The sequence below is a fragment of the Somniosus microcephalus genome, chromosome 29 (genome assembly GCF_052327205.1).
Source record: "Somniosus microcephalus isolate GS21.2 chromosome 29, FLI_Smic_1.0, whole genome shotgun sequence".
Lineage (NCBI taxonomy): Eukaryota > Metazoa > Chordata > Chondrichthyes > Squaliformes > Somniosidae > Somniosus > Somniosus microcephalus.
The window spans coordinates 30,773,493-30,799,915 of NC_141015.1; the positions used below are offsets into that span (position 1 = coordinate 30,773,493).

The 26,423-nt window shown below is 45.4% G+C and overlaps 1 protein-coding gene across 8 annotated transcripts in view; it reads right to left on the bottom strand.

Moving 5' to 3' along the window:
- The window catches only part of dlg5a (discs, large homolog 5a (Drosophila)), a 224,279-nt gene that overhangs the window by 91,445 nt on the left and 106,411 nt on the right, over positions 1-26,423 (bottom strand). For all 8 annotated transcript variants that reach the window (XR_015074204.1, XM_085970512.1, XM_085970509.1 and 5 more), the window contains exons 6-7: positions 24,630-24,813; positions 613-884 (exon numbers count right to left, since the gene is read on the bottom strand). Coding sequence is in view for 7 of the 8 variants with exons in the window: in XM_085970512.1 (XP_085826638.1) it covers positions 613-884; positions 24,630-24,813 (456 nt within the window). In the remaining variant the exon portion in view is untranslated. The remainder of the gene's footprint in view (positions 1-612; positions 885-24,629; positions 24,814-26,423) is intronic.

A 26,423-nucleotide genomic window follows, 5' to 3' on the forward strand; every position in this document is an offset into this window, starting at 1 on the left:
CCCAGATACTCCGATCCCTACGGGTGGGTACGCACTGTGTACCCAACCGTAGGGACATCAGAAATGCCCGTTTCAGGAATGCACAGCGCATGCGCTGAAAACCGGCATTTCCAATCTGTCCGGGAGAAGGGCCTCTGCGGGCGGATAGTTCCGCTTTTTGGAGACCCTCTGCCCGCAGAAAACCCTTACAATTCTTACGCCTGGTAAAAGCGTAAGGCCTGCTTTTACCAGGATAAGAGTTGGAAAAAAAGGTTAAAAAAAATTGAATTTTTCCCCCTAAATCACATGTTTTTCTCCACTGGCCTACTATTCTGTTCGGGCTGATAGAGACATCTGAACAGATGAAAAAAATGACTAAAGAGCATCAAGTCATCAACACTCACCCTTTCAGTTACTCAATGTAATCTTTGATACCACCCTCCCTTCTTAGAGTTCAGTGTTCCAAAAATACAATATTAAATATGTCTTTAAAAAAAACTGTGAGATTGTCAAAGGATTCTTCTTTGTGCCATTTATATTACATTAATACAGCACCTTCCTCACACCACAATTTTTTTTTAGGATCTGTACCAGTTTCTAACACAACTGTTGTGTATCAAGTTAGTCCTTCACCTCTTCAATGTGGATAAATATTGTTGCTGAACTGCTGTTTTCTCCACAACAGCAGCATCTGTCTGTTTCATCAGCATCTCATTCTGTTTCTGAAATCGCCGATTCTCTTCTTCCACCCGCTCCAAACGGCTGAGGTCAGTGTTATGGTTGGCAATCTTCTCATTGTACCGTTTTCTTAGTGCATCATAATCTTTCTTTAAGCCTTCTAATTTGTCCATGGCAGTATCGTATAGTTTATTTAGAATCTCAGACGAGCCATTTTCCCTCATAACCTGCAAAACAACCGAAGAAAATTGAATCCATTTACTCCCGCCCAAATCTCAAGAGCTACTATTTTTGTGTTCTTTTTCTAAAAGCTTTAACAGTGCTGGTGGGTATTATCACAGTCCAAAATACCCTGAACAACAGTTCGCAATGTGTTAGTGGCTTTTATTCTGCCACTGATTTACTGCATTTCAACAAGTTTTTGTTTCTCATTTATTTTCTATATATATTACAAAAAGCATAGATAATGCTTCTTAAAAACAAAAGTTGTTAATGTCAGGTCTTTGTTGTTTATAGAGAGAGTGTATGCAATGGATAAACGTGCCAGTCTTATGTGGCTCTGCTGTCCATTATAAACATTTTCTTCCAGGGGGTGGAGAGTAATATACACCAAAAATACTCACTCCTCCTGTGCCCCCACCAACTTACCTGCTCCTTTTATGAATGCAACGGTCAACAAGATACAAAGAAATAAAAAATAATGGGTCAACAGGTTTGAAAATAAATCAGTTGGAAACAAAACTTCGATTTCCAGATCCATCAATGCTACCAAAGGTATATTGCTATATTGTGTAAAACTAACCCAATGTCCGCACCTTACGAGGTTTAATTAGAATTATTCCTCCTGGGCTCCACTGATGGCTGAAGAGAAAAGGCAGTAACTCTGATCTGTACAGACCAGGCAGATTCCAAGTTTGATCCTTGGTTGGTGTTGAGTTGTCTGATCTCAACCAAAGCAGAGGGAGGGAAACTACAACTGGCTGCAGTGTCCTAGGATAAAGGAAAATCAACCACTGCGGATTGCTACTGACGACTCCTGCTAGAATTGTGCACTATGTAAGAACGGGATACGAACAGGATCAGGGCCAGCTTTGATGTATTCCACAACTGAATTGCCTGCCGATACTTACTGCCAAGATTCACAAATCAGCAACAGTCATTTGAGCAAAGGTCTACAAAGTGGCTTATGGTATTACACCCTGGTAAGGAACTCACACCAGAAGCAGAAGGAAGAAAAGCTCCTTTTGAAGCTATTCTTATATAAGAAATATTCCTTCACATTAATGTTCTTTTAAGTGGATGCACATTCTGTGGGTCTTTGCTAATTGGTTGCAGCATTTTGTCCGGTTTCATTTTGACCCAGTATCATCTACATTATGCAACCCAGTATTGTTTCTTGCTTAAAACCTTTGAAAATGTGAGCAGTACAGCTGTGTTCTCCTGTAGTTGAGACTCATAGAAACATAGAAGATAGGAGCAGGAGTAGGCCATTCGGCCCCTCGAGCCTGCTCCGCCATTCAATGCAATCATGGCCGATCATCCAAATTCAGTATCCGGTCCCTGCTTTCTCCCCATACCCCTTGATCCCTTTAGCCTTAAGAAATATATCCAACTCCTTCTTGAATATATTTAATGTATTGGCCTCTACTGCCTTCTGTGGTAGAGAATTCCACAGGTTCACCACACTCTGGGTGAAGAAATTCCTCCTCATTTCTGTCCTAAATGGCTTACCCCTTATCCTTAGACTGTGACCCCTGGTTCTGGACTCCCCGACCATCGGGAACATCCTTCCTGCATTTAGTTCTGTCCAGTCCTGTCAGAATTTTATAAGTTTCAATGAGATCCCCTCTCATTCTTCTAAACTCCAGCGAGTACAAGCCCAATCGACCCAATCTCTCCTCATACGTCATTCCTGCCATCCCAGGTATCAGCCTGGTGAATCTTTGCTGAACTCCTCCCATGGCAAGAACATCCTTCCTCAGATAAGGCGACCAAAACTGCACACAATACTCAAAGGTGCGGTCTCACCAAGGCCCTGTACAACTGTAGCAAGACATCCTCGTTCCTGTACTCAAACCCTCTCGCTACGAAAGCCAACATACCATTTGCCTTCTTACCCGCCTGCTGCACCTGCATGCTTACCTTCAGCGACTGGTGCACAAGGACACCCAGGTTTCGTTGCACTTCCCCTTCTCCCAATCTATTGCCATTCAGATAATAATCTGCCTTCCTGTTTTTGCCACCAAAGTGGATAACCTCACATTTATCCACGTTATATTGCATCTGCCATGCTTCTGCCCAATCACCCAACCTGTCCAAATCATCCTGTACTTTCTCGGCATCCTCCTCACAGCACACACGCCCACCCAGCTTTGTGTCGTCTGCAAATTTGGAGATATTACATCTAGTTCCCCTGTCTAGATCATTAATATATAATTTGAACAGCTGGGGTCCAAGGACCGATCAAGGAATAAGGCTTCACAATGGCCTTACAATGAAGTATCAGCCCTCCAAAGCATATATTTCCACACCGCTTGAAAAATGCCAACTCTGGTATCTTTGTAGCATTTCCAATGATAGCCACTGAAACAGGGTGCTTCTTGACTCAGTCTCAGCTCTTAGCATTGATCACAACCTCACTCAAAGTGTGTGCACTGCTACGAAGAACAACTAAAGAATGAAGTGTCATGTTTCAGCAGCTGGTGTCAAAAATATAGCGGAGGTAACAATCCCAAACAAAAACCCAGCCACTATGCAGTGAGCTTATTTTTTTTTTTAAATAGGTAGATCAGGGTGTTTACTGTTTGGGTTAGTATTTGCTGACAGTAATGTCATTCATTATATGTAGTCTGGAACCAGATGAATTATGAAATTCACTCAAAGAAAACCTCAATGTAAAACCGTCTAAAGGCATTTTAACATCTGCAGCACTTTTTACCTGGCTCTTGGGACAGTGGCACCAAACTGACCCGTGTGTGTTGCTCTCTTCTGCTTATAGGTTGTCCTGCACCTCCATTCTCCTGTAGGACCATTGAAAGCGGACTTGGAAAACAGAGACTGTGTCTTCTCTGGATTCACAGTAGACCTGCTGCCCATTTTCTAAACCAGCCTCTAATGGGCTTACAGGAGGCACAGGACAGTATAAAGGATACTTAGATTTTTTTTTTAAATCAATTAAAAAAGAAATGTTACGGTTAACAGTCGCTAAGCTGACCCAGTGCGACACGGACCAACTCAGCAAGTTTAATAGACCAACGAGGGTGGGTGGGTCCCAGTGCGATATAAGGAGGCAAAAAAGTGGGTCTCTGCTGCAGTCAGCTGAACAAAGAAAGAAGGAAGAAAGACTTGCATTTATATAGCGTCTTTCACAACCTCAGGACGTCCCAAAGCGCTTTACAGCCAATGATGTATTTTTGAAGTGTAGTCACTGTTGTAATATAGGAAACAGGGCAGCCAATCTGAGTAAAGCAAGGTCCCACAAACAGCAATGTGATAATGACCAGATAATCTGTTTTAGTGATGTTGGTTGAGGGATAAATATTAGCCGGGACACTGGGGAGAATTCCCCTGCTGTAAGGCTGTAAGTTTATAATTGCTAGTGCTACCGACTCCAAAAGATCTAGCAGCTGACTGTACTGCACTAATGTAAAAGTCCCCTAATATTGAAACATACTGGGTTGAAGAAAAAGTCAATTCAGGCAAGAAATTATCTCCAAAACTACAATGAAACCTGCAGTTTTCTAAATAGGCATCAGATGGTGCCAGACTCAAACCAGTGGAGTAACCAACTTCCAAGCATTAGAAACCAACGTACAGTACATATCAGAAAAGAGCATCTAAATGTCAACTTTACTTTGTATTTTTTTTAAATGGTGAGAGATTGGGAAATGTTGGTGTTCAGAGGGACCTGGGTGTCCTTGTACACGAATCACTGAAAGTTAACATGCAGGTACAGCAAGCAATTAGGAAAGTAAATGGTATGTTGGCCTTTATTACAAGAGGATTTGAGTATAAGAGTAAAGACGTCTTACTGCAATTATATAGGGCCCTGGTGAGACCACACCTGGAGTATTGTGTACAGTTTTGGTCTCCTTACCTAAGGAAGGATATACTTGCCACAGAGGGAGTGCAACGAAGGTTCACCAGACTGGTTCCTGGGATGGGGGGATTGTCCTATGAGGAGAGATTGAGTAGACTAGGCCTATATATGGGCAGCACGGTGGCATAGTGGTTAGCACTGTTGTCTCACAGCGCCAGGGACCCGGGTTCGAATCTGGCCTCGGGTGACTGTCTGTGTGGAGTTTGCACATTCTCCCCGTGTTTGCGTGGGTTTCCTCCAGGTGCTCCGGTTTCCTCCCACAGTCCAAAGATGTGCAGGTTAGGTTGATTGGCTATGATAAATTGACCCTTAGTGTTAGGGGGATTAAATACGTGGGGTTACGGGGATAGGGTGGGATATGTGTTGGTGTAGGGGTTACAGGGATCGGGTGGGATATGTGTCGGTGCAGGCTCGATGGGCCGAAATGGCCTCTATCTGCACTGTGGGGTTTCTGTGATATTCCCTAGAGTTTAGAAGAATGAGAGGTGATCTCATTGAAACATACAAAATTCTTAACGGGCTTGACAGGGTCGATGCAGGGAGGATGTTCCCCCTAACTGGAACCAGGGGTCACAGTCCCAGAATAAGGGGTTGGCCATTTAGGACTGAGATGAGGAGAAAGTTCTTCACTGAGACTAGTGAATCTATGGAATTCTCTACCCCAGAGGGCTGTGGAGGCTCAGTCGTTGAGTATATTCAAGACAGAGATCGATAGATTTTTGGATATTAAGGAAATCAGGGGATATGGGGATAGTGCAGGAAGGTGGAGTTGAGGTAGAAGATCAGCCATGATCTTATTGAATGGTGGAGCAGGCTCAAGGGGCTGAGTGGCTGACTCCTGCTCCTATTTCTTATATTCTTACTGAGCCAAACTAAACATTCCTTTAACCAGCAGTTTCAACCATGGGTAAAGGTCTGGTGCCAGAACAAATGTTGTTTTTAAAGATGTGATTGCATTCTCTGGGTGCTCAGTAATGGGGTACACCTCAAAATTAAGCTACTTTAACCACTAAAGATTATAAAAAACATGATGAGAACCTATTTTCCAACATTTGGATTTGTGGACCCCTTTCCAGTTGCACTTCATAAAGAACACTGTAAATGAGGAATTATTCTGGAAATCTCAACAACTTATAAACCATGTATTAATTTTAGTTTGAATTGAACATGTAGTAGATATTGTTTGACACTAGACAATTCTATTATATGGTCAGCTACAATGAAGCGACGTGCAGTAACAGGGCTGCAGGATTATGATGTAACAGCTTATTCATGTTCTTATTTTCCCGTAAACACATATCTCATTTTTCTCCCCACTCCAAAGGCGCCTGTCTCCAAACTTTGATAGGCTCTTGAAAGGTTTTGTTTGTGCCAAGGATGATGGAAAAGCTCTCAACTACTTTCACATTAACTCAACTATCACAATCAGCTGGAGGGCAAACTCACAGGCTAAATGCCTGAAAAGCAGGAAATGGAGCTTCCAGATCACAATCAGATTTTCCTATAGTTTTCCCTTGTGGTTTTTCTGTATACATATGCAAGTGAGAACATGCCAAGTACGGAAATGATTAAGTTGTTAAGACGTCTGTATAACAAGAAAATTAAGATGTAGTATGCAGGAAAAGTGGTTGTACAGGAAACTTTGTGCTATCCGGCACCGACGGGACCGAGCTGCTGCCATTCCCTCAAAACTGCCGGACACTCCAGAGTTAATGTTGAAACAAACCCTGTTGCTTAGCAACAGCCTCTAAACAGTCGGCAAGCGTCTCTGTAGCGTCTCTAGCTGAAGCTGTTGCTTAGCTATAGACCTTACAGAGCTTGACTGTTCAAACAAAGCAAAGAAAAGAAAAGAATAAAAAACGGCTCCTGATTTTTGCCGGTGGCTCGAGCTTGCCGGACGGTTCGCCTCCGGATAACTCAAAGTTTCCTGTAACATGCTTTTTCTGTAGTCTTCAAGGAGGGAAGTCGGTGTTGGGAAATGGAACACTTGTTTTTAACCTTTGACAACTAGGCTGGAAAGTTCCCATAAAAAAGGGTGGGGTTTGAAGCGTGGTTGGGGGGGGGGGTGGGGGGTGGAAAGAGTTTAAAATTTTTTAACAGAATTCCCAACCTAATCCCACCTCCGGTAAAGTCAGTAGGGCCTGTGGGAAACCCGCCCGCCCCAGAACCCCACCCACCCCCCGAAGACAATTCTGGCCCTAGTGTCAGAAACAACCAATTTCAGATTAAAGCTCCCCAACTCCACTCCAATAATGTGCTTTAACTGTCCCCCTACTCTCAGCACAGAATCCATAACTCCACTAGTGTGAACACACTCAATTCCCACTAAAGACATCTGGCTGATACCTGGGATGGCAGGAATGACGTAAGAGGAGAGATTGGGTCGATTGGGCTTGTACTCGCTGGAGTTTAGAAGAATGAGAGGAGATCTCATTGAAACTTATAAAATTCTGACAGGACTGGACAGACTAGATGCAGGAAGGATGTTCCCGATGGTCAGGGAGTCCAGAACCAGGGGACACAGTCTAAGGATAAGGGGTAAGCCATTTAGGACAGAAATGAGGAGGAATTTCTTCACCCAGAGAGTGGTGAACCTGTGGAATTCTCTACCACAGAAGGCAGTAGAGGCCAATACATTAAATATATTCAAGAAGGAGTTGGATATATTTCTTACGGCTAAAGGGATCAAGGGGTATGGGGAGAAAGCAGGGACCGGGTACTGAATTTGGATGATCAGCCATGATTGCATTGAATGGCGGAGCAGGCTCGAGGGGCCGAATGGCCTACTCCTGCTGTTATCTTCTATGTTTCTATGACATGAATCAGTCATTCATGAAAGAAAGACTTATGAAATAATACTGAGCGGCCTGCGGGTGGCGCTGTCCAGGGAGAGTATAAACTCTCGGGCACGGGCCCAGCTTGCGCAGGACATTCTTAACAGGAACTAGTGAAGGACACAACTAGACCTCCATGTTGTAAAACAGTTGATTAAAAGCTTTGTTCAATGCTTAGGCCAAGTGCCTAGTAGTTTTCTTACATCAACATCTACTCGAGATCAGGGTCAGGTTTTTAATTCACCAGCACAAATCATGGGGATTCTATGCTGTCAACACATGTCAAGTGACAAATGGATTAAGACAGAACAAATAAATATTAGATGGTAGCCTTGTGGCAAGGAGAGAGTTTAGACCTTTATCGCATCCCATCTCAGCTACATTCCAATGAAAGAAAATCTTCAAGTTTACATATATAGGAAAAGGCCCATCAGGCCCATACACGTTTGCCCCTCTTTTCTGGCAATTTCATCCCATTTACCAACTGCCCCTCCCTGCACCCCTCCCCCCACCCCCAATCTCGTCAGAGGGAAAACAAAGACCTGTAGCCAATTAGGGAGCCCTCTGGCAAAAAATCTTCTCCAACTAGAATTTAGAACGAGGGGGCATACTTTCAGAATAAGGGGTCGCCCATTTAAAACGGAGATGAGGAGGAATTTCTTCTCTCAGAGGGTGGTGAATCTTTGGAATTCTCTACCCCAGAGAGCTGTGGAGGCCGAGTCATTGACTGTATTCAAGGCGGAGATAGACAGACATTTGAGCTACAGGGGATTCAAGGGTTACGGGGAGCAGGCGGGAAAGTGGAGTTGAGGCCAAGATCAGATCAGCAAATAAATTCCCAGCAATGGATAATATTTCTCCTTAAGTTCTGAGAGACAAGGAACGAGGTCTGTGAGGCATCGATAGTAATTATGATGGAGTTGATTAACAGTAAGAAGGCCCAATAGATTGGAGCTAGGCTAATGTGATGCTCATTTTCAAATCGGGTAGTAAAAAGCCCAGGAAACTACAAATCCACCCGTCTTACATGAATAGTGGGTAAACTAATGGAATAGATTTTCAGGAATAACCTTGTGAATCACCTGCATGAATTACAGAGTAAACAACAGCCAACATTGATTCAGACGGTGAAGATCCTGTCTGGCAAAACTCTGCAGTCATGATTATTATTGCTTATCTGCGTGACACTACAGTGACAGCTGGTGCTGACATCCCAGCAGGTCCTGAATGACACCCTTCATTTAGGTGGGTGGCGCAAGGAGGAAGACAAGGCAGCAAATGGCGGAGCAGGCTCGAGGGGGCCAAATGGCCTACTTCTGCTCCTGTTTCTTATGTAACTCCTCACAGACAGTCAAGCCGAGGGAAATGCCCAACCCACAAGTTACTATCCAGGAATAAATTTACATTCGTGGGAACTGGATGGTGACCTACTCCTCTGTTCAGTTACTCCAATTTTGTTTTTCTCTCTTTATATCTCTCTTGTCTTAGATTATTCCTCTATTTCTCAGTCTCCGATTTTCTCTTTGTTACCTGTGACTTAGATTTCCCTCGTGTCTCTTTGCTGGAGTGATTTTCCTTTGCTGCCTTGTCTTCCTTCTTGCGCCACCCACCTAAATGAAGGGTGTCATTCAGGACCTGCTGGGATGTCAGCACCAGCTGTCACTGTAGTGTCAGGCAGAGAAGCAATAATAATCATGACTGCAGAGTTTTGCCAGACAGGATCTTCATCGTCTGAATCAATGTTGGCTGTTGTTTACTCTGTAATTCATGCAGGTGATTCACAAGGTTATTCCTGAAAATCTATTCCATTATTTTACCCACTATTCATGTAAGACGGGTGGATTTGTAGTTTCCTGGGCTTTTTACTACCCGATTTGAAAATGAGCATCACATTAGCCTAGCTCCAATCTACTGGGCCTTCTTACTGTTAATCAACTCCATCATAATTACTATCGATGCCTCACAGACCTCGTTCCTTGTCTCTCAGAACTTAAGGAGAAATATTATCCATTGCTGGGAAGTTATTTGCTTTCAGCCCTTTATTTCATCGAAAAATTTCATCTCAGTTAGATAGTACAGGTAGACTATCCTTTATCCGCACTTCCGAAAACCGAAAACCTCTAAAAACTATAAGATTTTTCGTGCAGCGAAGTCGTGCGCACGACATGACCCGAGTGGCGCCAAACATGACAGGAGTGGTCCGGGAGCTCTGCCTTTCCCTGTGAGCAGGGCAGAGGGTCACAGAGTTCCCTCCTGGGTAGGAGATTGCAGGCCGAGCCGGGCAGTGTGAAGGAGGTACCGGGAGAGTGAACCCAACAATACAGCGGCCCGTCCGATAGTCTTTTCTTCCCCCCCCGACCTGATTTGCGGGCCAGCTTAGTGTAGGAGTCAGCCGATATCCGGCTTTCCCACAACTGGCGGCGGCAGTCGAGCCCCATACCCCCGCTAAGTCAAGGAATTCAGATACGGAGCAGGGGGAGCCGGAAACCTTGATCTAACGGCAGAAATCAGCAGCCGTTTTGTTAGGTTTTTCTTCTTCCCCTAGCATTTTTTCTTCTTCCCCTAGCATTTTTTTAAACAGTCAGGCTGTGGAAAGAGTCTCTGTAGCTTAGCAACAGCTTCAGAGACGCTTCCAAGGCAGGGCCCGAGTGTTTACAAGCTGTTGCTAAGCAACAGTGTTTGTTGTCAGACACGGAGATGAAAACCTTCTGAAATCCGAAAAATTCCGAAAACCGAAACACAGCTGGTCCCAAGGTTTTCGGATAAAGGATAGTCTACCTGTATTTGTTAATTCTACTTAGATTATCGCTGTTTAGGGAAAGCACGTTGTTCATGTCTTTTTCCAGTGAACACTTGGAGATCGTCATCATTTAGTATATTATATTATGTTAAAAAATTCCACAGCATTATTTTAGGAAAAGCAGGATGTTTTCCCAGTGCCCTAACCAGCATTCCTCCCTCGATCAATAACACCAAAAACAGATCAATGAGTCATTCATTCATTTGCCATTTGAGACCTCGCTGTGCACAAAATTGCTACCACACGAAACTACATAATAACAGTTCAAAGCAATTTATGTGAAGCGCTTTGAAACATTTCTTGAGATGCAATGAAGCATTTTATAAATGGAAGTTCATTTATTCTTTAGTAAGCAGTATTTACTTAAATCTCAAGATGCACCTGCCATACTCTTGCTTGTTAAAGGTGCATAAGATCTATTGGGGATGTGGCGTGAAAAAACAAAAAAGCAAGTAGAAGATGTTGAACCATAAATCAGGTAGCGGTCAGGTCTAGTTGGCAAATCCTAGTGGAACTAGAAAGCAGGAAATTGAAGTCAAACACAATTGCAGTCTCAAGGGGTTGAGAGGGGAAACTTGTTTACAATTTAATCAGGAAATCTGGTTTTCAGAGCACTGTGCATTATGTAACAATTTGCAGGTTAGCTTGAAAATACAACTCTGCTTTAAATAGGTTAATAAATTGCAACAGTTGAGAGTGTTTTAGATATATTCAACAATAAAGATGGACTCTGTGCTGTAGAAATCAAAACTACTACTTCTACAGCATTGAACGCTTCCTTTGAGAGGAAATATATCTGAATGTTATCAATTTTATAACTAGTATTTATGTTTGATTTATCCTGATGTTAACTAACAGGAAGTGGAAGATTATATAAGTCATAAAACTTCTGCACAGTAGGCTTAGGAGCTACAACAGAAAACAGGATCTGAGGTCTTAATCATGAGAGACTGATGTGTCTCATTCAATAGCCACACCATCAATCACAAGTTGGATGGAGCCAGATGTTTGTACTCATCTTACATGTAGGATAGCAGATGCGCTCCAATTCCGTAACTGGTTCTGAGGCTTAGGAAATCATAAAGATACACTCATTAGTTCCATGCAATCCCTTCAACGAAATCTTTTGGCTTCGTGGCTTCTCCCAAACAGTGACGAGGCACAATGCTTTGGTAGAAGCCTTCCAGTACAGCAGCAATGGATATTCACTATTCAACAAGTAGTGGATGGCCATGGAGATATTACATGCTGATGCAGCAATTTGCTAGTCTGTCTGTTCACTATTGAAGTATACTAGCTGTGCAGTGGTATAAATAAGTCAACGTTTCTTTTTTCATCACAAAGGTAAACTTGGGGGGAAAAAATTAACCTTTTGGCCAAAATTAAATAATTCTACCGAGTAGAAAACCGTGCAATGGAGTCAATAGGTCCGTGCGTTAGAGTTGCTTTGCATGGTGTCAGAACAGTAAGTGCCAATTTCCAAATAATCGACTGCAAACTAATCAAAGACAATCTATCCACACGTGGTGCAAATTCTGTGTTTACATTTATAAGAAGCACGTTATCCTCCATGTGCACTGCACATTAGTTACTGTATATACTCAAATTTGGTAAGATTTAATTCACATTAAGAGCTTGCATTTATAAAAAAATCTAATTTATGCACATATTAAGCATTGAAAAACATAAATGGTCCTGTAACTTCAGAAACTTTCCACATGTGAAAAACAAACTCTGGAAGGACAAAACTTCGCTTGTGTGGTTCACAGTGACCTTTGACTTTCACGCCTGTCAAGTGGTTACTCTGTTTGCACAAACTTTGATTTTGATTCCTAAGGTTTAGTTTTAACTTGGAGTTCAGGAATTGTTTTTCACAGTCAAACAAAGTCAGCTCCACTCACACTTTTTGCTTATTTTAACGCACAGAGGCTGGTTTTACAAACTAAGCTCTTTCCTTGCATCAAATGAACCGTGGACTTAACATTTCCAAGAACCTTTGCCACATCGCTGCTTCAGTTCTTTCTTTCCAATCCATGAACTTTTCTATAAAATCTCCCCCTTGGAGATGTGTCAGCTAAATGTTTATATATAGTTCCAAAATGTTCACTTCATTCAATTTGCAAAGGCTTTCTTTTTCTAATCTGAACTTAAAAAGCATTCATCAAACAAGTAGCATTGTCCTACATGAATAGAAGCTGTGAACCTGAATAAGCAGGCTTTATTCAATCATTCCCTTGGCCTTTAAGTGTCTCAGGCCTGAAGGGAAAAGTCATCTATTACAGCTCCTCTAAAAAACAAAGCTGATGCATCACTATCAGGAATAAAAACACCACCCTTCACCATCAGTCAACCTTAAAGGCAGTAAGTTTTACCCCTATTTATTTTATATACGTTTCAACACATCAAGCCAAGTAAAACTTTCTATTTACTTCAGCTCGTACACTACGGTGTCAGCATTCATGATAATGATAAAAAGACTTGAAAATCACCTGATGGTTTTCAAAGATCACTACACTAATAAAAATGTAATGTAAATAAACATATCACCCTTATATTTTCTTCCTCTTTGATTAACTAAATCAAGAATTCAGGGAACACACTTACCAGAATGTATACTTTCCAAAAAATTGCCTTTTAGAAACATGGAAGATAGGAGCAGGAGCAGGCCATTCGGCCCCTCGAGCCTGCTCTACCATTCAATGAGATCATGGCTGATCATCCAAATTCAGTACCCTGTCCCTGCTTTCTCCCCATATCCCTTGATCCCTAAGAAATATATCTAACTCCTTCTTGAATATATTTAATGAATTGGCCTCAGCTGCCTTCTGCAGTAGAGAATTCCACAGGTTCACCACTCTCTGGGTGAAGAAATTCATCCTCATCTGTCCTAAATGGCTTACCCCTTATCTTTAGACTGTGACCCCTGGTTCTGGACTCCCCGACCATTGGGAACATCCTTCCTGCATCTAGTCTGTCTAGTCCTGTTAGAATTTTATAAGTTTCAATGAGATCCCCTCTCATTCTTCTAAACTCCAGCGAGTATGAGCCCAAGCGACCCAATCTCTCCTCATACGTCATTCCTGCCATCCCAGGTATCAGTCTGGTGAATCTTCGCTGCACCCCCTCCATGGCAAGAACATCCTTCCTCAGATAATTACCGTCTGGCATTCAGGAAATACCCATTTGTTCAAATGCAGAGTTTCATATTTAATGTACAAAGGGAAGGAAAGTCTTTTGGTCCGCCACCATTTTAGAGAGAAAAATAATGTACTTACAAGAATCTAATTTGATGTTTTTCAATTTTGTCAGCTGCAGAGAGCTCTGCAGTCATGTCTCCCTCCCTGCTAGGCGTCACAGACAGTAGTACAATTTCTCAGGGTTATATGGGTCCAGATTGGCTCCTGGACTGGTTTCCAATGGAGCCGCTCAAGGTCGCACAGCCATCACGGAGCGGCCTAGCATTGGGGGGGGGGGTTCTGATTTGATTTGCAAAACTGCACTAAATGCAAGGCTCACTATGCAAAATACAGTGACAGAATTGGACTGGGCGCAAATTCTGCATGCAAATTTCATCCTATTAACCTCTCCCAGGTAAAATCACCAGTTTCTTAAAGAAAAAAAATAAAAGTTGTTCTCTGGAATGATTTTTCTGATTTTCCACTTGAATATTCACAACGTGGTTGTGAACACCTGTAATCTCTAGGTGGAGCTGATACTGGTACAGGTAGACTATCCTTTATCCGAAAACCTCGGGACCAGCCGTGTTTCGGTTTTCGGAAAATTTCGGATTTCAGAAGGTATTTTATAAGACTGGGAAATTTGTCGGGGGTGGGGGTCGGCGGGGGTCGGGGTCGTGCGCACGACTTACGCTGAACGAAAAAACTTTCGGTTTTTAGAGGGTTTTGGTTTTCGGAAGTTCGGATAAAGGATACACTATCCCTTATCCGAAAGGGTGGGATAGAACTCAGGTTTATATCTGTTGTTGCCACACAGCAAAATCCTAAATTTAGCCAGCACATATTTGAGATGGACGAGGAATATAGGCAGTAAATGCAGAATAGTGTCGGGCACACGAACACCATAAAAAGGAAAAACATTTAAAAAATAGAAGCCATTAAAAAAAGTCAAAAACTCATGTGTACAGATTATTGTGTAAAAGTTTAAAATTTTATTAAAATGACTTCAGGTAGAACATTACTAAAGAATAAGCATCATTCTTAATGAATTATTTAAAGGATAATTACAATTTGATAGATCAGACTATATAATAGAAGAGTGATTTAAAATTAATGCATTGCCCATTGTGTACCGATCTTCCCTGACACTTTATAGAAAGCAAACCTATTCTTTCTCCCATTATTCAGCCTCTACAAAAATGGTGTATTGAATTATTCAACCCCTTTCACAAAGAACAGGATTCTACTAAGTCCTAAAGTGGCTATACTTGGCAGTGTCTGGCAGATAACATAACACCACTGAAATTCAAATTTATCAAGTTACACAATTAGAAAAATAAAGCCTTTTTCATGATGGATCACAACATTTGGCTCTTGAAAAATGCACTTAGGCTGCAGTAAGATATAAGAATACAAGGAGATCTCCCATGGCAATGTGCAAGGGTACTCGCTGAATTGGAGTGTGGTTTCTCATGGTTATCACAGCCCCACTCAATCTAAATGTAACAGTGGTTCATCCATCATTGTAACGCAGCAAAGCAACACAAGTTGAAAATATTGCATACCTTACCAATACTGAGAGAGGTCTCACAGGCATTACTATTTACTGATGAAAGGTCATCCTCAACCTGAAACGTTAACTCTGTTTCTCTCTCCACATATGCTGCCTGACCTGCTGAGTATTTCTAGCATTTTCTGTTTTTATTACTACAGGTTGACTATCCCTTATCCGAAAATCTTGGGACCAGCTGTGTTTCGGTTTTCGGAAATTTTCGGATTTCAGAAGGTATTATTTCAGACTGGGAAACTCTGAACATTAAATTAATTTGGCAATTAGTATTTGTATTTAATATAAATTTTAAAAGTTCAGGCTACCTCTTGCAACTGTTCCGTGTCTCATTCCCCTTCCTGCTTCTCTCTGCTGCCGCTCACAGTCTGTTTACAGCTCCCCCTGCTCCGTATCTGAATTCCTTGACTTAGCGGGGGTCTGGGGCTCGACTGCCGCAGCCAGTTGTGGGAAAGCCGAATATCGGCTGACTCCTACGCTAAGCTGGCCCGCAAATCAGGTCAGAAAAGCATCGGCCGCGTCGGGTCATGTTTGGCGCCACTCGGGTTATGTCGTGCGCACGACTTACGCTCCACAAAAAAAACTTTCGGTTTTCAGAGGTTTTCGGTTTTCAGAAGTGCGGATAAAGGATAGTCTACCTGTATTCACTTATCGCTTTGCAAAACCTGCTTCAGATGCATGTAGCAGTTCAATCTTTCCTTCTTAAAACTCTTTATTCTCAGTTATCAATATTATATACAGCATATATGTTTTGTCTTGCCTCCCATGGTGGATTTATAGTATTTGCTATGCAAAGGAAGAAGAAAGAAGTTGTATTTATATAATGCTTTACTGTGCTTTCAAATTGTCACAAATCACTCCATAACCAGTGAATTACTTTTGGAAATGCAACGAGCAAATATGGTGGCCAATTTGCACACAGCAAGGTCCCACAAACAACAACATAATCTGTTTTTGGTGCTGCTGGTTGAGGAAGCAATGTTGGTCAAGTACAGCAAGGAGAATAGTGCTGCGAGATTTTTTTAAAGTCTACCAGAGCAGGCAGGTGGAGCCTTGGTTGGCGTCGCATCTGAATGAAAGCCCCTTCAGCAATGCCTCAGTACTTGAAGTGTCAGAGTATATTATGCGCTTAAGTCCATAGTAGGACTTGAACCCACAACTTTCTGATTCGGAGGCAAGAATGCTACCAGCAAAGCCAGGCTGCTAAAGTTGTAAGTATTTTTATTCATTTGCTTATCCTTCTCCCTCCCTAAAACATTTCCTCTTTGTTACTTACACGATATCTATTGTCCCTCTTAGTTACCACGGTGGATTCACGGTTCTAGCTGAAGCTGTGGTTGGTGCACTGGAACCAGGAATGTTCTTTCCTACAGCTGAGTCGCAAATGATCAATACAACAGGTCACCGCTTGCTATGAGCAAGGTCTGGTTGGCTGACTGACCAACTTGAGGCACAATATCCAAACTCAACACCAAAGCAACTCCTACACATTGCTCTCCTGCCCAAGGGCAAACATCGTAATTTTAGTTCAGAATTTTTACATAATGGATTAAACTGTATAAAAGTTAAACTGCATTTTGTGTGACGGAGATGTATCATAGAAAATTTAGGTGAATTCCCCCCCACCGCTGCTCCTTGCTCTGGTTGGTTACTTGTAAATGTTCTGCCTGGTGGTCATGCTACACAAATTATTTGGTTGCACTCTGGATTTCACAGCTCTGCAGGTGAGGAGTGAAGTTGACAGCTGTCGTGATGTACCATTCAGAGGGAGAATTTGTCAACAAATGCTGTACAGAATATTGACAAAAATTGAATCATACTGTATTACTTCTTTTTGCTGCTCACTCCTTACGAGATACTTGTAAATGTTCCACTTGTTTGTCATGTGGTGTGAGTGGTTGTGGAGTTTGATACTGCAGCTCCACAGGAAAGGGAAGAAAATTGCAAAATCGATGAAGGATTTTTCACACACGCACAGAACGTCAACAGGAACTACAAGGCCCCAGGACTAAGACTCAGTTGACAGAGCCCAGCTTTGAGTACAGAGCAGAACCCAAGCCCAGGCCCCAGAGAAACGGGCTGGCATGTGTGGCGGAAACTTCGTGAAGACTTTTTTTTAACATACAACTTTAGAGGTAAAGTCGAGGTTTTTTTTTTTTTAAAAAGAATTTCATAATTTTACATGTAATTATTTTTGTCTAAATGTTTAAGTCTGTGTGTACTGGGGTGTGTGAGGAAGAGTAACAACTGAAAGTATTTTTAATTTGAGTGAGTTTAGTTTGTTTTATGCTGGTTCCTGATTGGTAGCTTTTTTTGAGCAAATGGTTTTTTTCTTAGTTGCCACGAGGTAGTTTTTTTTCCCCTTTGGTAAATTAATGGCAGTGGTATTTGAGCCAATTAGCAGGGTGCACTTAAAAAATACTGCTCCGTGACTGAATTAAATATCAGTGATAGGACAAAACAAAATTGTGTAGTTGCTGTCTAAACTTCTGAGCTGTGACACACAAGACTCAAGATGTGTTGGATCCGTGTTAGATGCAAAGCTTTTAATGACATAGGTTAGGGCACTTGGGGAGGCGGGTTGGACTCAAACTACTGAACTCAGCCTCACCGAGTGCTCCCAAGCCACAGACACACACATCTTCTATTTCCCAACCCCCATCAGCGTTTTCAGACGGCAACCCCTTCACCATTTCCTTTCAGGCCTTATCTTCTGCACTCACTGTTGCCCATGAGTCAAGGCAAGACCACGCCAGCCCCAGCCCCACCCACCCCTTGTTTAACTGAGGGCCTCTGCCTTCCTTGACCCTCCATTTTCGAATTCACTCACATGCATTCCAGCAGCTCCCAGTCTTCTACCTGTCCGAATCCAGGTACCTATATTCAACTGAATAGATGTTGCCCATCACCTTTTCTCTCCTAGCTGTAGGATCCTAGGGATGCTGTAGGTTTTTCTTAAAGCTGTTATAGTTCCAAAGGTAGCTGCGCCCATTGGAAAAGGTGGCTTTTTTTTTTTTTTTTTAAAAAGGGTATGGTGCATTCTTACAAAGTCATAGCAGAAAATGAAATTAATTAACTGTCTTGTGGTTTACCCACAGGGTCACCTTTTCTGTCTTTGACATTTCTGGAATTGTTCCCACCTCAATCCTGCTCTGGATCCAGGAAACTTGAGATACATTCCAAGAGTTTGCATCATCTATGGAGGCTGAACCAGGTCGTGGACTACAACTTCCAGAATGCATCATTGCCATCCTATGCATAACTCCAAGAATGGACCAGTATTACTCTGGTTAACTGTAACTCCCAAAATATAGTTTCAGCCCACTTCCTTGGGCTCAAACTGGGGTAAGTGCTTTTTTTCTTCTTTTTTTTAATTCATTTCTTTATGGGATGTGGGCGTCGCTGACAAGGCCAGCATTTATTGCCCATCCCTAATTGCCCTTGAGAAGATGGTGGTGAGCCGCCTTCTTGAACCGCTGCAGTCCGTGGTGAAGGTACTCCCACAGTGCTGTTAGGGAGGGAGTTCCAGGATTTTGACCCAGCGACGATGAAGGATCGGCGATATATTTCCAAGTCAGGATGGTGTGTGACTTGGAGGGGAACTTGGAGGTGGTAGTGTTCCCATGCGCCTGCTGCCCTTGTCCTTCTAGGTGGAAGAGGTCGCGGGTTTGGGAGGTGCTGCCGAAGAAGCCTTGTCGAGTTGCTGCAGTGCATCTTGTACAGCAAACAATGAGTCTTGCTGTCAATCATCACTTAAAGTGTTCTAACTATACAAACAAAAACTCTCCCAGATTCAGGATTCAAATTCTCAAAATACCACAGTGTGCCAGGCACTCAGCACTATTCAACATGCAAACTCTGTCGAAAGGTGGACAAGCAAGCTATGTTTAACTTCCCAACATGGAACTAGTGGGCCTTTTAGAGCACTTTGGGTGGCAGCTGTAATGGAAATTGTGTGCAGCTATTTTTTTTACTGCTATGGTGAGTTATGTGAGTTTGTTTTAGCAGTTAACAAGCTAGCAAAAGGAAAGCCGTAACAAACCTTGTGGTGCACTGGATTTAATTTTAAAATTCTGTACCCGACTCCTTGGTCTCTCAGTTCCTTGGGCCCTTCCACTGTAATCCATTTTCCAGCCTCACAGTGCTCTACCTTGCTGGCTCAGAGTAGAACCCTTCTTAGGCAGTCCCTCGGAACCGAGGATGACTTGCTTCCACATTAAAAATGAGTTTGCAGGTGACTGATGAGTCCAATGCGGGACCTACAGTCTCTGTCACAGGTGGGGCAGACGGTGGTTGAAGGTGCTTGGGTTGACGTGCGCTCCTTGTGCTGCCTGCGCTTGGCTTCCGCTTGCTCCCGGCGAAGAGACTCGAGGTGTTCGGCGCCTTCCCGGATGCTTCTCCTCCACTTTGTGCGGTCTTGGGCCAGGGATTCCCAGGTGTCGATGGGGATGTTACACTTTCACAGTAAACATCACAACGACGCTCCATACCCCACACCAAATTGTCAATAAACCTTCAGTGTTCCAAAGGAAAGTATCTGAAGACTTACTATGGTGTTTTGGTTGTGTCTTATTGCTAGGTAACAGTGGCGGTCAGTGGCAGTCTAAGATCAAACATTCCATACAACAGCCCCAAACCCCTCGGCCTAGAAATTCAGTTGGTTGCGCCAGCCGTTAGCGCCTTAGGAGGAGTAGATGTCGGGCGCTAGGCGGCTAGCGCCTGGGCGCAGCGCGATCTGCGCCTCGCCCCAACTTCACTAGAGATTTAGCGGCGGCGCAAAGTCTTTGCGCGCGCTCAGCTGCGCGCGCAGATCATGACGTCATTTCCTCGTGCAACGCCCTCTGTGCGCCCCGAACCGGAACTTCAGTGGCAACGCCCCATTGTGCGCCTGGCGCCCCTAGCGACTGTTAGAGTGGAACGGTGCTCAGCCGATGCGGGGCGCGGGGGGCGCAAATTAAAGGGCACTCCTCCTGCACTATAAAAGGCCGCCATTTCGCAGCACTCCTTCTTGAGAAACGGATCTTTGGAGAGAGACCAAGGTAGATAGCTTTCTGCTTTGGCCCAACACTCGGACAGGTACTTCTGGCTTCAGGCCACAGCTTTCCACTAGTCTTTGCCTTCATTGACATCTCATTGTTTGCCAGCATATTATGGGGGCTGCAATGGGTGTCAACGCTGGCTTTCTCAATTACATCCAAAGGGCTCACAGACGTCGTGAGAGAGTGGCAGCCGTGGCTAGATGGAGAGGGGGCAACAGGCGTCGGCAAAGGAGGCCTTACCCACCCAGGGTATACCGCCAGCAGTTCTCCTATCTCAACATGTCTGAGGAGCAGTGTGTTCGGAGGCTGCGATTCAGAAAGGACGTGGTCACAGAGATCTGCCAGCTGCTTGGCGGTGATCTGCAGCCACAGCTGAGGAGCAGGACGTCTCTGTCGGTGGCAGTGAAGGTGACGGTGGCTCTCAACTTCTATGCCACCGGCTCCTTCCAATCCGCTACTGGGGACATTGCCAACATCTCCCAGTTCGCCGTGCATTGCTGCATCCGCCAGGTGACCAATGCCCTTTTCAAAAGGAGACGTCAGTTCATCTCCTTCTCCATGGCCCTTGCCAAGCAGCAACAGCGTGCAATGGGCTTTGCAGCATTCGCGGGCTTCCCCATGGTGCAGGGTGCCATTGACTGCACGCATGTGGCTTTGCGGGCACCTCTGGAGAATGCCGAGGATTACCGCAACCGGAAGGGCTACCATTCACTGAACGTCCAGCTGGTGTGTGACCACAGGCAGCTCATCCTAGCTGTCAATGCCCGCTTTCCAGGCAGCAGCCACGATGCCTTCATCCTGCGACAGACTTCTGTGGCAGACATGTTCCAGGCACAGCCTCACCCACGAGGATGGCTTATCGGGGACAAAGGCTATCCTTTGTGTACCTGGCTGATGACCCCGCTCCGTGCGCCCAGCACCCCTGCTGAAGAGGGATACAACGAGAGCCATCAAGCGACCAGGAACATCATCGAACAAACAATCGGCGTCCTGAAGCAACGGTTCCGCTGTCTGGATCGTTCCGGTGGAGCCCTACAATATTCGCCGGAGCGAGTCTCCCATTTCGTGGTCGTTTGCTGCATGCTGCACAACCTGGCTATCCGCAGGACTCAGCCACTGCCACCAGAGATTGGAGGACCACCTCAGGAGGAGGAGGAGGAGGACCAGCACAGGAGGGAGGCAGAAAGTGCAAGGGCCGCCCGTCGCCGGCTTATTGAATGTCGGTTCTAGGCCCCCTCTCAGGGAATGGCTTGTGCCAATGTCAGCAGATGAATGTAGCCGCTCCACAAGCCCTCAGCCGAGCAGGGCAACCAGGACTTAACCAAAAAACCATGCACAGTGCAATTTAACAACAATTCCCACATTACATGCTCATGTGGAGAAGCCCCCTCCAAAAACACAAAACTACCAGTCTCGGCCTTACAAAAAGAAAGAAAGACGCCAGTCTCGGCCTTACAAAAACACAACAGGCATTTGAGCATACCTTCTACTTTTTGCCCTGCAAGGGCGATGCCTTTCGCATCCTTGCCTGGCCCCTGCCCGCCCTGCAGCTCCTCCTCAATGGGAGCCCAGTGGCTGCAGCAAGGCTGGGGGAAGGCTGCTGAGGGGCAGATGGCGTGACGGCAGATGCCCTTGGGGGTCGGCCTGCACCAGCTCTGGCCTTGGAGTGGCCGGCTGCTGACTGCTCCAACTCTGGCTGGGCAGCAGCAGTCTGTCCAGCGGCTCGTGGCAGCTGCAATGGCGGAGTGGCAGTGTCGGCTGCAGGAATGGTGCCAACCTGGCAGATCGCAGGTGCTCGCTGGTCGCCTGATAGAGTGGCACTCGCACGGGCCAGCACTGCAGCATGCGCAGCAAACAGCTGAAGGTCAGACTGCTGGGCTGCTGCTGCGCGGCGGGTGCCCTGGCGATGCCTGGCTGATCCAGCGAGGGTGGCAGCAGTTAGTGCCCGTGTGGCCCTGGTCTGTGTCCGCATGACACCAGCCAGTGAATGGATGGCACGACTGAGCACTTGGCTAGAAGCCGACTGTGCTGCCGCGAAGTCCTGCAGACTCCTGGCCTGTGCTGCACTGAATTGTTGCAGACTCCTGGCCTGTGCTGCTCCGAATTGCTGCACACTCCTTGACAGAGACTCTATGGAGTCAGGCATCCTTGCCACTGCAGCCATGAGCTCAGTGTGCCTGCGCTCAGCCTGGACGGCCATTTCCTCTAGGAGGCGCACCTCCTCTGCGCTGACCGTCGCAGGACTGGAGGCCGCACTCACCCTCTGGGGAGAAGTCCGCCGAGCTTCCCCACCCCTCCCGCGTTGCTGCAGGCCGCTGGGCCCTGGAGCTTCACTCTCCTCCGACCCTTCCCCCCGGCTCCCCTCCAGGGAAGACGTGTCCCCTACATCGCCATGGGCTGGCGCGGCTGAGGGTGGCACTGATGGGCCGGCTTCCTCTTCCTCCTCCTCGTCTTCCGAAGGGCTGACAGTGGCAGCTTGAGGGCCCGCCTCCTCACCTGGCGATTCACCATCTGAAAGCAGGAAGGCACAAGAGTAGCTTCAGAGTGAGGACAGGGCGGCAGCGAGGGAGGCATGAGTGCTGCCATTCACCGCATTGGTCGGACAGTGGCAAAGGATGGTGATCTCATGCGCAAGTGGAACGAGAGAGGTCCAAAAGGTGATGCCCTTACCATTGGTGCCCAGAACAGGGTCGGCATCTCCACTGGTGACGGGGCCAATCAGCCGGCCTGCCATAATGCGCTCCACACGCTGGTCGAGGTCGGAGAGCTCTTTGAGGTCAGGATGGCCTCCCCTGGTCTCAGTTCGGTTGCGCCGGTTGTGCGCCACCTTGGCCTGCAAGAGAAAGGACGGCCTCTAAGTACAGTGTGTAGCCCTGATCTTGTCTGCACTGCCTCCCATGGTCGAATAGCTTGTACAGTGTGTAGCCCTGATCTTGTCTGCAATGCCTCCCATGGTCGAAGAGCTTGTACAGTGTGTAAAGTGCTGAATGTGCAAGTGATTTTCATGCCAGTCCCATAGCTGCTGGATGAGCGCTGGCCATTAGGGCTTTCAGGTCCCTTTGCCCATAAAGTGAGGTGCACATGCAAGGATGAGGAGGACACTGGAAAGGGTACTCACCCTGACAACCCGAGTGAGGTCGTTGAACTTCTTCCGGCATTGCACAGGAGTCCTGGCAACCACGCTGTTGGAAGACACCCTGTTGGAGACCTCCCTCCAGGCTTTCTGGTAGGCGCTGGGCAGCGGCCTCTTGCCACCTTTTGGAAACCGAACATGGCGCCTGCGCGCCACTCCGCCAACCAGCAGCCTCAGGTCACCGTCGCTGAAGCGCTGCGCTCTCTCCCTGGCCTTCTCCATAGCCCTGGGCGTTGTGCAGGTGAAGCTGAAGTGGTCAGGCCTAGGTTGAGGGCTGCAGTGTGCAGGGCGTGGCAGGCAAACAAATCAACCCTCCCCCTTTAAGAGCTGACCGGCGCCAGAGTGTCTGCCGTCAATCAAGAACTCGCCGCACCGGCGCTGCGCCCGGCCTCGGGGCTAGCGCTCAGCACCGCCGGCTTAGCGCCTAAAGATAGTCGTGCATCGCCTGTTTTAGCGCAGCAGCAACCTCTTGGGGCGATGCGACTGAATATCGGCGAAGGGGGCGCGACTTGGCGCCGGGCGCAAACTTTAGCGGCCGCCCGACTTTAGCGCCCCAAAAGTGGCTATACTGAATTTCTAGGCCCTTATGTGGCATTGTGCTGTCCACTGCCCATTGTTCCTGTTCAGTGTCACCACATGGCAAAGGGAAGGAATTCCAAACAAAATGGCTGCTCCCAGCAGTTCAGAAATATACCTCATTATAAACAGAAGCTAACCGAGAGACTACCGTAATCATACTGAAAAGAGTTAAAAGGGCTAAAATAAGGGAATTGAGGAACCGAGCATACATCCAACCATATAAGGAGTTGTTATGTACAAGTCCCATAGGGAAGTATGGTGTAATGTGGTCAAATGGTCAAACCGTCAGTTGCTAATTGAATAAAGTGCACAAACCGTTAGTTATTAATTGAGGAATGTGGTAAAGATAACGTATGGGGTCACAGGACTATGTAAATGGTCAAAGTGTGCACGCGGGTCGCAAGAATTTGCACCCGAAATCAACTGTATGATGTAAGCCACGACTTAGAACAAAAAACTGTATATAAGGCAGGGGATCTTCGCGATCGGAGAGCATTCGTCCCAGGATGGATGACTCCCCTGTAGACTTGTAAATAAGGTTGCTTTACTGAACGAACCTCCGGACTCCGAGTGATTGATTGGGAATAAGGCGGACATCGACCCTTTATATTAGAGGGTCCGTCTCAGGGAGAAAAAGCTCCCCCGGTTTACCCTTACACATACAATTCAGAAGAATGTGCTTCAGCTTTAAACTCAGCTGATTTGTAATGAAAAACATCAAAGAGAGCATGTGTTCAACACCTACTTGTTGCTGCTGGCTGCGTAGGTCAGTGATCTCTTTCTGATCCTCCTCATGGAGTCTCTTCAGCTCCTCACAGGTCTGTTGTACATGATTGTGTTCCCGTAGCAACTGGGTGTTCTCCCTCCTGATGACCTCCATTTCCTCCTTGAGTTGAGACTGATCATTTCGCAGGCGACTGTGCAATGTGCTGAAGGAGTAAAAAAAAAGTGTTTTGGGAACTAGGATTTTCTTGTTGCACCATCAGGTATCCGGTCTAACCTATTGTTTAATGGTTAACAAATTTAGAATGTAATCACTGTAAATAATTTACAATTAATTAAAAGCACGGCCTCCACTTTTCAAGCTAAGTATGTACTTGTTTACTTCAGAAAAAATGACCTCTGTTCTCCTCATACTTCAATGTAAAGGTGAATCATCTGTAAACAAAGAACTTTACTGGAAGACTGATAAGAACGAATTGCTGGATTACAAGTTAATGGACTTTATGTTTCAAGTGAATTTCCACAAATATTACATATCAGCGTTATAAATGATTCTGAAGTCTTAACCCTGAGATAACCAGCAGATCCAAGAAAATGACAATCTTGCTGGGCCAGATGGTTTCTTCAGTTTCAGTTCTTGGATCGTCAGGTTGAAAGAAACATCTTCACAGAAGTAAAGCTGCCAAATTGTCATGGATATCTTTATTAGTAGAATATTAATCCTATACAGGTAGACTACCCTTTATCCGAACTTCCGAAAACCGAAACCCTCTAAAAACCGAAGGTTTTTTCGTTCAGCGTAAGTCGTGCGCACGACCCCGGCCCCCCGCCGATCCCCCACCCTTTCGGATAAGGGATAGTGTATCCTTTATCCGCACTTCCGAAAACCAAAATCCTCTGAAAACCGAAAGGTTTCGTTCAGCGTTAAGTCGTGCGCACGACCCCGACCCCCGCCGACCCCCACCCCCGACCGACCCCGACCCCCGCCGACCCCCACCCCGACCCCCCGCCGACCCCCACCCCCGACAAATTTCCCAGTCTTATAAAATACCTTCTGAAATCCGAAATTTTCCGAAAACCGAAACACGGCTGGTCCCGAGGTTTTCGGATAAAGGATAGTCTACCTGTACTACAAAAATATACAATGTAAATTTTAAAAAATTAAAGAGTCAAAGTTAAGCACTTGGATTTTGCTCGCCCTATCCTCCCTTTCTTCCTGGATACTCTTGACCAATGTTCTATGTCATTTTTGTTTGCTGCGCGGGACCTTGGACTGGCTGCGCCACCCATTCAATTTTTTGTGCCTGCGTGGTTATTTCCATTGTAAAGCCAGTGAGCAGCCTGCGCGGGACCTCCAGACCGCTGCGCGGCCGCGCTGCTTAGTGGGAACTCTTGACCCTAGTTTCTCTCATTCTTACTTTAATTTGACTTTTTTGTTCTATCTGATGTAACCTACTCGATTCTGGCCCTTTTAGAATCACAGAGTTTTACAGCACAGAGCGTAACCATTAAGTGCACTGTCCCTGCATCAGTTCTGTGAACGAGCTATCCAGGTAACCCCATTCCCCTACCCTTCTTCTGCATCTTTTATTTTCTTTTTCAAATATTCATCCACTTCCCTTATAAAAGCGATCATGGATTCTACGTCCATAATTGTTTCTGGTGGGGCATTCCATGTCCTAACCATACTTTGCATAACGAACAATACTCCTAACTTCTCTCTTCATTCCTTTGGTGATGATCTTAAATTTATACTCTCTAGTTACCAACTCACCAGTGGAAATAGGTCAACTATCTAAATCTGTCAGTCTATAGC